General features: G+C 41.3%; 1 protein-coding gene across 2 annotated transcripts in view; it reads right to left on the reverse strand.

The window, feature by feature from the left end:
• Positions 1-989: 989 nt before the first annotated feature.
• Positions 990-13,298, reverse strand: part of SYTL5 (synaptotagmin like 5) — a 39,025-nt gene continuing 26,716 nt past the window's right edge. Inside the window, exons 10-17 of one of the 2 annotated variants that reach the window (XM_033147181.1) lie at positions 10,475-10,540; positions 8,642-8,820; positions 7,390-7,492; positions 6,284-6,445; positions 5,247-5,355; positions 3,985-4,120; positions 2,179-2,387; positions 990-1,407 (exon numbers count right to left, since the gene is read on the reverse strand). In XM_033147181.1, the coding sequence (XP_033003072.1) occupies positions 1,265-1,407; positions 2,179-2,387; positions 3,985-4,120; positions 5,247-5,355; positions 6,284-6,445; positions 7,390-7,492; positions 8,642-8,820; positions 10,475-10,540 (1,107 nt within the window). In that variant the 3' untranslated portion in view covers positions 990-1,264. The remainder of the gene's footprint in view (positions 1,408-2,178; positions 2,388-3,984; positions 4,121-5,246; positions 5,356-6,283; positions 6,446-7,389; positions 7,493-8,641; positions 8,821-10,474; positions 10,541-13,298) is intronic. The other variant, XM_033147182.1, reaches the window with a different exon arrangement.

The following is a 13,298-nucleotide window of genomic DNA, read 5'->3' on the forward strand; positions in this document are numbered from 1 at the left end:
GATGGATATTAATATTACAGTTTTCAAGTGCTTAAAGGGGGTTTGGGGGAAGGGGGAACAATTGATCATTCAATTCCTTACAACAGGGAAGGAGGTTTAAGTTAAACATATTAGCAGCAAACAGCTTAAATCTTAGTGCAGTGCAGGTACTTGGCAGAGGCTATTTTTAAAAAGTTTAGTAGGCACTAACAACCCTGTTTTAGGGCACAGATTTGATTATCTGCTTGATAGCTTTCCACTAACTTAGGAACGTTCATTAATTATTCTGCTCTCAAGGTGTCAAAGTCCTGGGAATAATTAACTTGGTTAGACATAGAAATGTAGGGTGGTATCCAGTTTTGCCAGCACAATGAGACTTCCTCTCCCCACACCCCCTCAAAATCTACTCTGTAGAATCCTACAACTCTCTGGAGCAGATTTTGAGACTCTGTAGGGGGAGACAAAATTATGTTGCGCAAGTGGAGGTCTGCTGCGCTAGCAGAATAGCAGCACTGGATGCGACCCTTAATGGCAACTGCTTTTGTCCAATTGTTATGAGAGTCCTGGTTGGAACATGCCAAACAAATGTCTAAGGGGGGGGCACAACCGCTGAGATTTGTGGGGACTCTTGAAATGTTTATGTCAGCAAATTCTCCTGGTCTCTTACCCCACCCCCCCACCCCCAAATAGACATTCTGCTTCTGAGTGAGGAAGTAGGGATTCCTTAACTGCTTATTACCAAAGCTACTTCTGGGAACCATTCAAGAATATGAACATGCAGAACTTGGAAGGGAAAGTAGATGGAACTAATTATTCTTGCAGCTTGCCTGCAATCTGACACCCATCCCCTTTACATCTTCCAACCATTACACTTATTTGAAATGGGCTTGGTCTGAATTGGCCTAAACAGTATCACAAAGCACTTTGGGGCGTATTTATCAATCGCATTTGTCCAGTGAAAACACAACCATGTCTTGAAATAATAACTATCTACAGGAGCTGCTTGAATCAGGGTTCTGTAGAAAATTTTAAAAGAACTTAGTCCATCCACTCAGTCACAGTAGGAAACACAATGATAAGAATCGCAGGAAAGTGCTGAATGCATTTATAATCCGTTTCAAGGGAGTTGAAAGTCCAAGTTGACCGAAAGTCCTTGTTTTCCCTATTTTACATGTGCAAATTACACCAGGAGCTGCTCCATGGCAGGTCGGCTTTCATACCATCCTGAAATTAATTGTACAAGCAAAATACCTGAAGTTATTTCTGTGCCTACATATAGCCCCTCTCAGAGCCTGCGCTTTCCCATGCTAGATCTCAGCATTAATACACCTTCCACAGAATCCCCAGGACAATCAATCATCCTTTGCCAGAGAAGTTGCTCCTCCCCTTGAGAATCCATCCAGTCAACTTCTTTGCCGTTACTGAAACCTGGAAATTGCAAAACATGGTAAAAGGTCAGCGCATTTGCCACCATCGGAGAAATATATTGATTTAAAAAAAATATGCCCTATGTATTCTGTCCTATAGCCTCTGAAATTATGTTTTCCCTTTCATGTAGGGGAAAAACAAAACCCTAATCTATGAAAGAATGTGGTTAGATTAAGTCTAAAGGAAGAGAAGAGTATAAAAAAACAAACCCAAAACTAATTACGTTTAGGATATGAAAATGGAGCAGGTGCATTTTAAGGATGGAGTGCTCCAAGTCTTGAATTCCCACTTTTTAAATTAATGGCAAAAACAACAAATGAGCTTTAAACAATGAATGAAATGTGTGCTTCACCTATACATATACAACATCTAAAGAATCAGACAAAGTGCTCTATTTAAATTTAGGACTGTGGTTCAAATAGCTAAAATGTAAATCACTGGACAACTATGGAAAATATGGGCTGACCTCCATTTTTGGGGTGCCCCAAAGCACTGCAACATTTAAAAAAATAGTATCATATTAAATTATACTTGGGGCCTGTAATAGAATCAGTAAGCCTGGTGGGATAAAGTATTTAAGTCCACTTAAAAGGTTGGAAGAGAAGGCCAAGCAGAGTTCTAGGGGAGGGGGAAGCTGACGCACACTAGAAATGAAAATGTGACAAAAACCTGTTGATTCCTCCATGCCCTTTTGACTTCTGTCCAAATAGTTCCCCACCCACCAAAAGGAGGCAAGAGACATCGCCTGTCTAATCAAATCACTACTCTTACCTCCTCCACGACTCAGGCGAACACCTCCCAGGAAGATATTACTGGCAAGGGACTCTTTGTCCCAGACAGTGAGTTCTACGCAGACATTCTGTATATCTCTAGGATTCAAGCCACTAAATGTGAAAGTATGGTTCCAGTGGGGATTCACAGTCTTTTTTATTACTTGGGTTTTGTGCTTAGATGCCTTGTTGTTGTCAGGAAGCAGGTACCTAAGGGAGAGAAAAGAGTTAGACAGCAGTAAGACATTATGGGTTTGGTTTCCATGACACAAGCAATCTAAATGAGAAGAGAGAATCACTACAGTGGTACCTCCGGTTACGAACTTAATTCATCCGTTCTTAAGCCGAAACCGCTCGTAACATGAGGCACGCTTTCGCTAATGGTGCCTCCCACTGCTGCCGTGTTGCCAGTGCGCAACTTCTGCTCGCATCCTGAGGCAAAGTTTGCAACTGAGAGCATCTACTTCTGGGTTAGTGGAGCTCACAACCCAGGGGTCAGCAAACTTTTTCAGCAGGGGGCCGGTCTACTGTCCATCAGACCTTGTGGGGGGGCCAGACTATATTTTGAAAAAAATAAATAAATGAACGAATTCCTATGCCCCACGAATAACCCAGAGATGCATTTTAAATAAAAGGACACATTCTACTCATGTAAAAACACACTGATTTCCAGACTGTCAGCAGGCCAGATTTAGAAGGCGATTGGGCCACATCTGGCCCCCGGGCCTTAGTTTGGGGACCCCTGTCGTAACCCGAAGCTTTTGCAAGGAGGGCGGAACGTAACAAGAGGTTCCACTGTAATTTAAATGACCATGTTTTAATGACTGTAGCTTTAGGAGCTGGTTCCTGAGCATACTTTTTTCCTCCTCCACCCCCATCCTCTTTCCCTTGTGTAGACATGAAGTCAGGACTTACCTTTGGGTAGTAGTCAACTAAGTTTTACTCAAGAGTTCAGTGGTACCTTGGTTTGCAACTGCTTTGGATTACAACTGTTTTGGATTACAACCAGATCAAACCCGGAAGTGCGTGTCCCTTTTTTGGATTACGAACCATTTTTTTTATTGCAAGCATTTTGGGGGGGGGGGGAGGCCCCATTGGCGAAAGCGTGCCTTGGGTTACAACCTGTTTTGGTTTACAAGCGGACCTCCAGAATGGATTATGGTTGTAAACCAAAGTACCACTGTAGATGCAGTGAAATCAATGAATATGATTCAAGTTAGATCCATTAGCTTCAATGGGTCTGCTCAGAATAAAAGTTAGTTAAATACCACCCAGGGTATCTAGCCCAAGTGACAATAAAAAGGAATTTGTGAAATTGCTGAGCTTTTATTAAAAAAAATATATGCAACATTCATAAAACCTTATTCATTAGTAGAGGTTTGGAAAGAAGTCAGTGCAACAACAGGGGATAAAGCAGTGGGACATCAGCACCAGTTATTGGTAATTGAGCAGGAAGCAGAGGGTAAGAAAAAATGCAGAGTTCTCATATGAAGGAAAGTAAGTAGTGGGTTCCTCCAAATATCCGTTCTGTACCCCATGTCATCCACTGCAAATGGAAGTATGACATCAGCCCCACCCCAAATTATTCAGAGTTAGTCACAATGGTGTTTCCCCAGTGTATGATGTGACCACTCAATGATTTCTCTACATCAAATTTTGAAAAGCAGCAGGAAGGACGTCAAGGAGTAAGACTTGTGTTTATTCCACACACAGAGAAATTAAAAGTATATTGTTGAATAAAAATGTCAGATTCTATGCAGAAGCATCCAACATCCACAGGCATGCTAAGGAAGGGGGGGGGGAATACCCTTTCACAAAGGTGTCCGAAGTGCCTCCTGACTTCACAGCTGTTAAGTTCTTGGCTTCCTTGATGACAACTTCTAATATGCCTCCTGGTGGCAGTTGTGGGTTTGCCTTCTTTTCCTTCTCAGAGTTCTTCTTTCCTGTATTAAAAATAAACCAATGGGGTAAAACCTCTTTACCCAGCTTAAAGAACGTGTGTATAAACCCTTCAGTACAGTGGTACCTCGGGTTACATACGCTTCAGGTTACATACTCCGCTAACCCAGAAATAACGCTTCAGGTTAAGAACTTTGCTTCAGGATAAGAACAGAAATCGTGCTCTGGTGGTGCAGCGGGAGGTTCCATTACTAAAGTGGTGCTTCAGGTTAAGAACAGTTTCAGGTTAAGAACGGACCTCCGGAACGAATTAAGTACATAACCAGAGGTACCACTGTATTTTAGATAACCCACTGCCATCCCAGATTAGACACTTCACACTTATCCCTATGGCTCACCCAAACAACAATATTTGCCTGCCTAATCAGAAAATAACCTGCACACCATGCATTCATATTTCTCATCTAAAAGTCTAACTTAACTCAATAACTCATCTCTCAGCATTAGCCCATCCCATACAACAAGACAAATCTTTGTTCATCCCTCCATCTGCTGCATTAGGTTATAAATCTGAATAAAAAGACCTACGGGCCCAAACATGCCTAGATAAATATGATGCAGTTTATCAAATAAACCAAGTAGCCATATTTAGCTTCTATTAAAGTAAATTAGCAGATGTCATCGACAAGGTAAATGTGTCTACAAGTGTGATATGTTGCACCTCTTGACTGCATGAATATAGAAGCAGATCATGTAAAAAAGAAGAAATGCATATTTTGCCCCTTTATAGAAAAGGTGATACCTGTTTCCTACAGATATGTTTAGCATGTGTCTGTAGTATTCTGTGTACTGTACAATGAAAATGCTAAGCCTCCTTAGCCAAGAAGAGCCAAAAATCAAATTGTAACAAAAAGCTGAGGAATTGTCAGCTAACAATCAGGTTAGACTCGTTTACGAAAACTGACACATCCTACTTGCTCCGAAAGGTTTATTGTTGGGGCTTAGTACTTCAGAAAATTAAAAACGTGTAGCTAGAAATTCCTTCAGAGATTGGTAAGTAATTGAACAGTAGGTAATTCTAATATTCTACAGCCTAGCAGTTTTATGTCTGCACAAGATGACAAATTTCAAATCAACCAGAGAACGCTGGATGCTCCCATCTATATTTACCTTGAATTTCTCCTAGGGGAAGTGTTAAATTCCTCTCAGGAGGGATGTACCGTAAAACAACTATCAACTCTCCTTTGTACTGAAGACCTGTATCAGCAACAACTTCCATCTGAAATGGTGAAGCAAAACAGAAGTAATTGGAATGTTCCTTCCCTGTTTGTATTACAAGTGCGTGGTAAGCAGAAGAAAGTACATGCAAATAGAGGAAATTGTACTTCCTGAACCTAATACAGAGTTGGTCAGATCTAAATAACCAGGGACCCATTAAGCTGCTGAGACAAGGACAAATTGTTCTGGAAGAGCTGAAGAAAAAGTTATCTCACAAAGTCTTCTGTGCTCAAACTTGCAGTGATAGCATGGTTCACATAGCTCCTTGCAACAACTGAAACCTTATTAGGTAGGCCTAAAGTTCATCTCTAAGTTGTTTCTGATGGTGGCTAGTTCCACGCATGAGAAGTGTGTAAAACTGCATGCTGCAGAGAAAGTGGGGGGGGGGGCTTCCCCACAATCTTTTATAATAATAACAGGGCTTGAGGTCATTAAGTGAAGGTGAATGGTTGAAGATTCAGGACAGACAAAAATGGAGTACTTCTTTACACAGCACGTAATTAAACTATACGCTTTACTACTACAGATTGCAATGGTGGCCTCCAGTTTAGCTATCTCAAGAGTTAGCCTTAGTCTATCAATCACTTAGCCATGAAGGCTACATTCCACCTCTAGGATCAGAGTGCTATTGCTTGTGGGCTTTCTGAGCACATCTGGTTGGCCACTGTAGGAAACTAGGTGCTGGTCTAGAGGGTCCTTTCATCTCACCCAGCAATACTTTTCTTATCTTCTTACAAAGCAGTAGATAAAGAGAATGAGCCTCTATTGCAGAGATTTCAGGTGCTTCATTTCCATGGCCTGCTGTTTGCAAGAAATTGGTTTCCACTGATGAGGTAAGCCCGAACTGTGATTTATAAAGCACCTTTTGTTGTGTGAAATCTAGACATTCAGATAACCATCTTCAGTTTAAACCAATTGGCATTCCTCACCTTGGGCTGAAGCATGAACCATTCATCAGCTTGATGTTCAAAGTTCCAGGAGTCCAAGGGTATCTCCACTTCTCCTAGAAAGCTGTTACGCCCAAATCTGTCATAATGCCAGACAGAAAGCTGCAAGGTCCGAGTCTCAAGCTGTGTATGGCTGATGACATACTAAAGAGTGACAAGAGGCCAAAAGAAGATTACAGGAGTGTAACAGAACCCTTAAGAGTTTTAAATTCAGGAAGGTACCAGCAGTTTATTTCAGCAAAGTGAAAAAAGCCCCTCTGCTAGGGCAGACCAAATCAATCAGAGGAAGTTCTTATTAGGGAGAGATCTATAAAATGCCAATGTTCTCTTACAAGCCTTTTTTCTTGCTGCTGCCAGTTTGTATTATTTCATTATCAAACAGTAACCACCACTGATAAAGCTTCTTAAAATACCCCTTTTAACTTTTTTTTCATATATAGCAATGAACATAGATGATGGAGAATTGACAGATACTACTGAACTCTCTAGAAATCTAGTTACTTTAACTTCTGCACTGGCTTTGCATTTTCATGATTTCTTCAGATCATGAAACCAGATTTTTTTTTCTTTAAACAAAAGTCTGATGATATCAGAGGACACCAGGAGACTGTAGGGAGTTATGTGATTGGAAAGCAACCAACAGCAGGCATGATCTAGCCCAAAACAATCAATCAGGAAGAGAAATATACTTATCCATGAAAGTGTCACAAAGAAATATGCTAGGAAATTGAACTTCTGCTCTTAACTTCCATGCTAGGTTTTCGACTTGGCATCAATCCAAAATACCCATTGCAAATTTTGCGGGGAAAGAATCGAGAAACTTGTCCATGTTTGACAGTGCACTGTCAGACATGTAAAAATACGACAGTGTCATATTATTATTATAAAGTGGTATATAAATAATTTTATAAATACATAAATAAGAAGAGAAATTCCCTTTCTAAAAGTTCCACTACTCTTCTCACAAAACCCCTAAGGGAACTGTTTGAACTCAAAACAAAAACAATTTTCATTGCTACTCGAAGTATCCAATCCATCACATGATCACAAAGGGAACATGGATAATTTCAGTGGCTCTAAGTTCTCACCTTCAGTGTTTCATTGAACTCAGGATTAGTGCTATTGCTTTTAATTTTTGTCTTCCGTTTGCTTTGACGAGACTTGTCCGGCAGTAAGTATGCTTTGACATAGCTGTAGATTGGGAAGTAAATCATTAACAGAATCCAGTAAATGCTATAATGCCAAACACAATGACAAGAAACTCTTACAGCATGACTATAATTCCAAACCACAAACCAAGTGGCTTGTGATGCATGAGAAAGGTATGTATGTTTATTCACCCACTCATGCATAACTATTTGGGCCTAGCTCTCACTGAGATAGTAAGCCTGTGTTCAGGCAGCAGTACTTCTGACTGAAAGTGATGGCTCACATGACTGAATATTCCTCCCTACTAAAAACAATAAATCTTCCATGCTGAAAATGAGCATATCAAGAAGCGTTTTAGACTACTCTGCTCCCTGACATGCCAATTTTACAGACGGATGGATATGTGGAGTAACAAGCAGCCTCAAGAGTCCCCACCTGCAGTCTGAACGGTACAGCTCAAATACAGTTATATCCCACCCCACTCAGTCAGTACCAGTTCCTTTTTTTCCTTAAAAATAATGTTTAGGGGTACTCTCATTTTGACTGAAGAATATCACCAGGAAAGGAAATGAAGCCACCATCGGATTCACAAAATGTTTAGGGGTATGCGTACCCCCGTGTCCCCCCAGAAAAAAAAGCACTGGTTAGTACTATGCCCTAAACAACTTCATCCTTTCTTCATATCCTGGCTAACCATAATTTAAACGAACCACAGCTCCCAAAAGTTGATTATTGTAGACAACTGCTAGCTGAAAAGCAGAACCATGTTTCTAAACTCATGGATGTGAGGGGGAGAGCACATGTACAATATTCACCACAGTTCATTCAGGTAGTGGGAAATTATGGCTTCCCAGTTCATATGAACTCAGCCTTGTCTCACTTTGACTGCAGATTTCAGAATGTTAGACCAGGAGAGATGACTGCTTATCTTCTCCAGTTTGCAGGTCACCTCCCCATCTCTTACATCAGTCTCCCAGTATCGGTATATCAGATGCACTGAGGTTTGGATAAGATAAAAGTGAGACTTCTGCTTTTCTCACCTTCTGCAAAACACTGAGAACCTGTGCGAGACTGCTGGGTGCCCTCCTTGCCAGGTGGGCATCCTAAGCAACTGGGTATTATGTTTTCTTACATGCTGTCTCACAAGCAAATATGACTGAATCACGACTATGTAAAAGGTTCTTTGCTTACGGATCTGTTTTTTGCTTCTTTTCATCTGCTATGGCCAAGTTCTTGCATTTTTTTACCAGGATGTTGAGGGCTCCTGTTTTATAGCTGTAGTTAATTTGGAGACAAATTTCACCACTGATCTTTACGTTGCCATAGTCCCCCGTTTCGCTATACACACTTGTCATACTATTGATGCTGGTCTGAAAAAAGAGGCGAGAGAGAAATAGTCCATCAGGCTGAGTCACATCTTTAAAAGCCGTATCTTGAATGGTACTAATTCTGCAAAAATTGCTTCTCTCCTATATTCATGGAAGATCTGCCTAAGAAGAACTAGAATAATCAAATTAGGCATCTTACTACAGAGTGACTTACATGATAAACAGCATTGTGCTCTACGTTCATAATGCATTTCAATATAGGAAATGTTTTTTTCTTTTCAATATAACTGAAATTGTTGAGGAAACAGCTACTCAAGTGTTATTTGATCCTGTCTTTCCTTCAAGAACCTAAGTGGCTTACACAGTTCTTTCTGTTCTCCCTTTTATCCTCACAACCATGCTGTGAGGTAGGTTAGGCTGAGGTTGTGGCCCAAGGTCACCCTGTGAACTCATGGATGAGTGGAGAGCTCCTTAGTCCTCACTTTATTACACAGGAAGTTCAAAAGTGAATAAAACTAGTGGCCTCAGGGCCAGTTCAGATTTTTATTCCATGCAAATACACCTGACCTGGAGCATGGGATCCTTCTGAGTTGGAAGTGCCAGCTCTCACTGAAAAGTGCTGATTCAGCTGTTACCTCAACCATTTTGCTGCAAGTCTTAAGACCACTCCATAAGGAAAAACCAGCAAGCATATGAATTGACATTCATGGAGTACTCAGTTCCGGGTCTTCAAGAACTTAGTTTATGTTTGTGATTTGAGCATAACAGGAGACAACAGCCAACTTCTTTCCACTCAGATATTAATGCAATATGAAAGGTAAAAGGTAAAGGACGCCTGGACAGTTAAGTCCAGTCAAAGGCGACTCTGGGGTTGCGTGCTCAACTCGCTTTCAGGCCGAGGGAGCCGGCGTTTGTCCGCAGGCAGCTTTCTGGGTCATGTGAAGAGCATGACTAAACCTCTTCTGGCGAAACGGAAGGAAACCAGAGCACACAGAAATGCCTTTTACCTTCCCGCCACAGCAATACCTATTTATCTACTTGCACCGGTATGCTTTCGAACTGCTAGGTTGGTAGTTATATCAATGCAATATGAAAGACTGAGTGCTCACTCTAGTTATGAGCAGCAGTTGAAACCTATTGAAAGATTCCCCATTTTTAAGGTGTTTTCCCCCCAAAGCCTATTATTATTTTTGCCCCCCTACCCCAGTATGTCCCCCTGCCCTCTGTCTTAAAATCCACTGAATATAGAAAACAAATACAGTCATACCTCGGGTTACGATAGCTGCGGGTTGCGTTTTTTCACGTTACAAATGCGGGAAACCCAGAAGTGTTTACTTCCAGGTTTTGCCACACGCGCACACAGAAGCGTTCTGTGCAGTTCGTGCATGCGCAGAAGAGCGATATCGCCGCTCAGGTTGCAGACTATTCAGGGTGCGAACGGCACCCCAGAATGGATCATGTTCGCAACCCGAGGTACCACTGTATCAATTTTCTTTTTTTTTAAAAAAAATAGTTATGCGACCACACACATCATATGTGAAGGTAAGTGGATTTGTTTCTTTGAATTAATGAGGCAACTAGTATCAATTATCAAAAGTATTTTTAGTTATTTAAGCTAACTGTCTATGAAAATGGAAAGAGCAGCACAAAACAAAAATGAGACTTTTGAGTTTCTCAGAAAAAGGAGGGAACTTACAGTGTCACCATCTGCTTCTGGAACATTTAAATAGGTCCATTTCCTGTCAGAACTTGAAGGAGAATTCTTTAAGAGAAAGAAAAGGGGGGAAAGGAGGCAGGGAGAGGGAGGAAAGAAAGAAAGAAAGAAAGAAAGAAAGAAAGAAAGAAAGAAAGAAAGAAAGAGGTGAAAACATAGAAAGGGTGAAGAGGAAAGCGTTAAGTAGCTGCCAGAAGAATTCAGAAATGCAAGGATAAGCTTTAGAAAATGAAGACAGAGAAGTCCTATTCCAATATACCACAAATATGATAATGAAGCACTATGTACAGAAAGAAAACCGCTGATACTTAAGTGAGCAAGTTATTTTTCTCCCGTAACAATAAATCTTAGGGTATACTCACATTACCTCTTACTCTGCATCCAGTGCATTCCCACTACTAGTTTTTGGGGCCACATTCACATGACATTAGTCACAACCCATATTGATCCTGTAGTTCCTTGACACATACTGGCTGTTCAAGGAGCTTTTTCTTAAACCAGCTTCCATCTTACAAGAAAACTGGGTGCAAAGTAAGCAGTAATGAGAACATACCCTGACAGCCGTCACACAGAAGAGCACAGCAGATTCAGGAATAGGAGTTTGGGGGGAGGGGGAAAGATGCAGGAGGGGAGAAACAAAAAAAACATCACACATGTCAGAGGAAGAGATCCCTGCACCCTCTCTGATGTGAACAACACTGTGAAATACAGCTTGAAATACAGCAGGGGGTGATGACCTCTCTGTGATTCAAGCTGCTAATAGGAACATACTCCCAAACTATGTTCAGAAAATGTAATTTTATTTCTCTCTTGCAGCACAAGATGAACACTTGGATGAAAGGGTTTACTTATCATAAGGGAGATGTCTATGGCAACCTATTTACAAATAAACAGCAATCAACACACATATTTCAGTCTTATTTTAAGCTGCTTATAAAGGTAGAAGTTACCTTAAGTGCAGTTAACATTGTTGCTGTTAAACCCAGGGGTGGGAAGCAACTTTTGCTGATTCCTCCCTCTCACTGCAGGCCCCCCGCCCCTAGTGTCACAGCCCACACCATCAGAAAGGTGGGGGAGATCTTCTAGAACAGTGTGGGAGGTGGTGCTGGAGAATGGAGGCTGAGTTGGGAATCAGCAAACACAGCTAATGGGATCCCTCCACTGGGGCTGTGTACATTATTTCCCTCCAAAGAATTCTGGGATCTACATTTTTTAACACCCCTAATAGAACATAATTCCCAGGATTCTTTGGGGGAAATAATGTGCTTTCAATGTATGATGTGTGCACAGCCCAGGCCAAAAGCATTCCCCGGATGAAGTGAGCAACGCCATACACAAAAGGCAAGGCTAGATCAAACCCATGTTATTTGCTGGGTTTAAACAATAAATAAATGATCAAGTGAAATGGTCAGCCTTATATTTAAGTCAACACTTTTGACATTTTAATCCTAAATACAGCTTGCCTGATACCCAGAATCTTTTCTTCCTACTGTAAGAGCGGCATGATTAGCAAAATACCCATAGGGCTTGGCTTCACCATAGCAAAAGAACTAGCTGCAGATTGCTGGTCATATTACAGCTGTAGATGACTGGCAACAGTCATCCGTTATGACACTGAGAGAAATCCACGTTGGGCTCAAGCCAGGATGTCAAAACTATTTATCTTCTGGGCTTCATTCAGACAACAGGCAGAAACTGGAGCACTGACTTAAAGGGTGGCATACGCTAAACAGGAGATGTGCTGGACGTCAATGACCAGGATCTCCCATGATTGAAATGAAAAATACTATCCGCCACACCCTGCAACTGGATGGAGCCTACCTGCAGCACCAGGGGAAGGGGTTAAATATTTCCCCTCACAACATTTTTTGATAACTATTCCCCTCAACCACTGGCAACTGCTGTTATTTTTCCTATAGGGAAAATACTAGCGCCTGTACGTTTGCCCAGGTAAAGAGCTTTGTTTGTAGGAGGGGATTTGAAATCAGAAAAACAGTGCTGGGGAAAGGGTTAACACCTCCCTCTTCCAGCACCATGGTCTTAATCAGATCCAACCCCTCAATAAAAACCCCAAAAAACTACTAAAGAAAATGTGAGGTCCCTTACATCACATTTTGTTTGGGCTTTACTCTGAGCCAGATGAAGAAAAAAATGTCAGAAGGGGCCCATGTATGATACCATTGCCCAGCCTTGAGGTTATAGACATATGAAGCGATCTCATCTGACACACACACAGGTCGCAACCTCCTCACTCAATGAAGTTGCTGAAAAGTGTTTTTTGTCGCCACCACAACCTGGAGTTCCAGGTGCAGCTAAGAATCGAAAAGCACTGAGGAACACAGACAGGCTGAACCTCAATTCATTATGAGAATCTTTCTCTCTCCAAATATACCAGAATGATACAGATGTCAATATTTTTACAACTAATAATAATGTAAAATGTGTAATAACAACAGCACACTGAGCAGCATACAGCATCAGCACATCCCAGCTTTGAATAAACAGTACCCATCCTACTGTAATGTTGACTAAAAACTCTCTTTTTAAAATGTTGCTTTCAGTAAGCACCCTTAGTTATTGCGCTTCTCTATTCTTTAACTCAAAGAGACACAGTGGGGTGTTGATGTTTTCCCAACTCCCTCTGCCGTGTGTGTATAGCCCCATTGCTCAAGAACTCCTACTGCGTCTGTCTTGTCTTTCTGTGCCACGGCATACCAAATTAGCATAGGCATCATTAAACCAAAAACTTACATTAGTGTAGCAAAATACTATGGAAATAAAACCAAATACACTAAGGATGCCATAT

Source organism: Lacerta agilis, chromosome 4 (assembly GCF_009819535.1).
Source record: "Lacerta agilis isolate rLacAgi1 chromosome 4, rLacAgi1.pri, whole genome shotgun sequence".
NCBI classification, from domain to species: Eukaryota; Metazoa; Chordata; class Lepidosauria; order Squamata; family Lacertidae; genus Lacerta; species Lacerta agilis.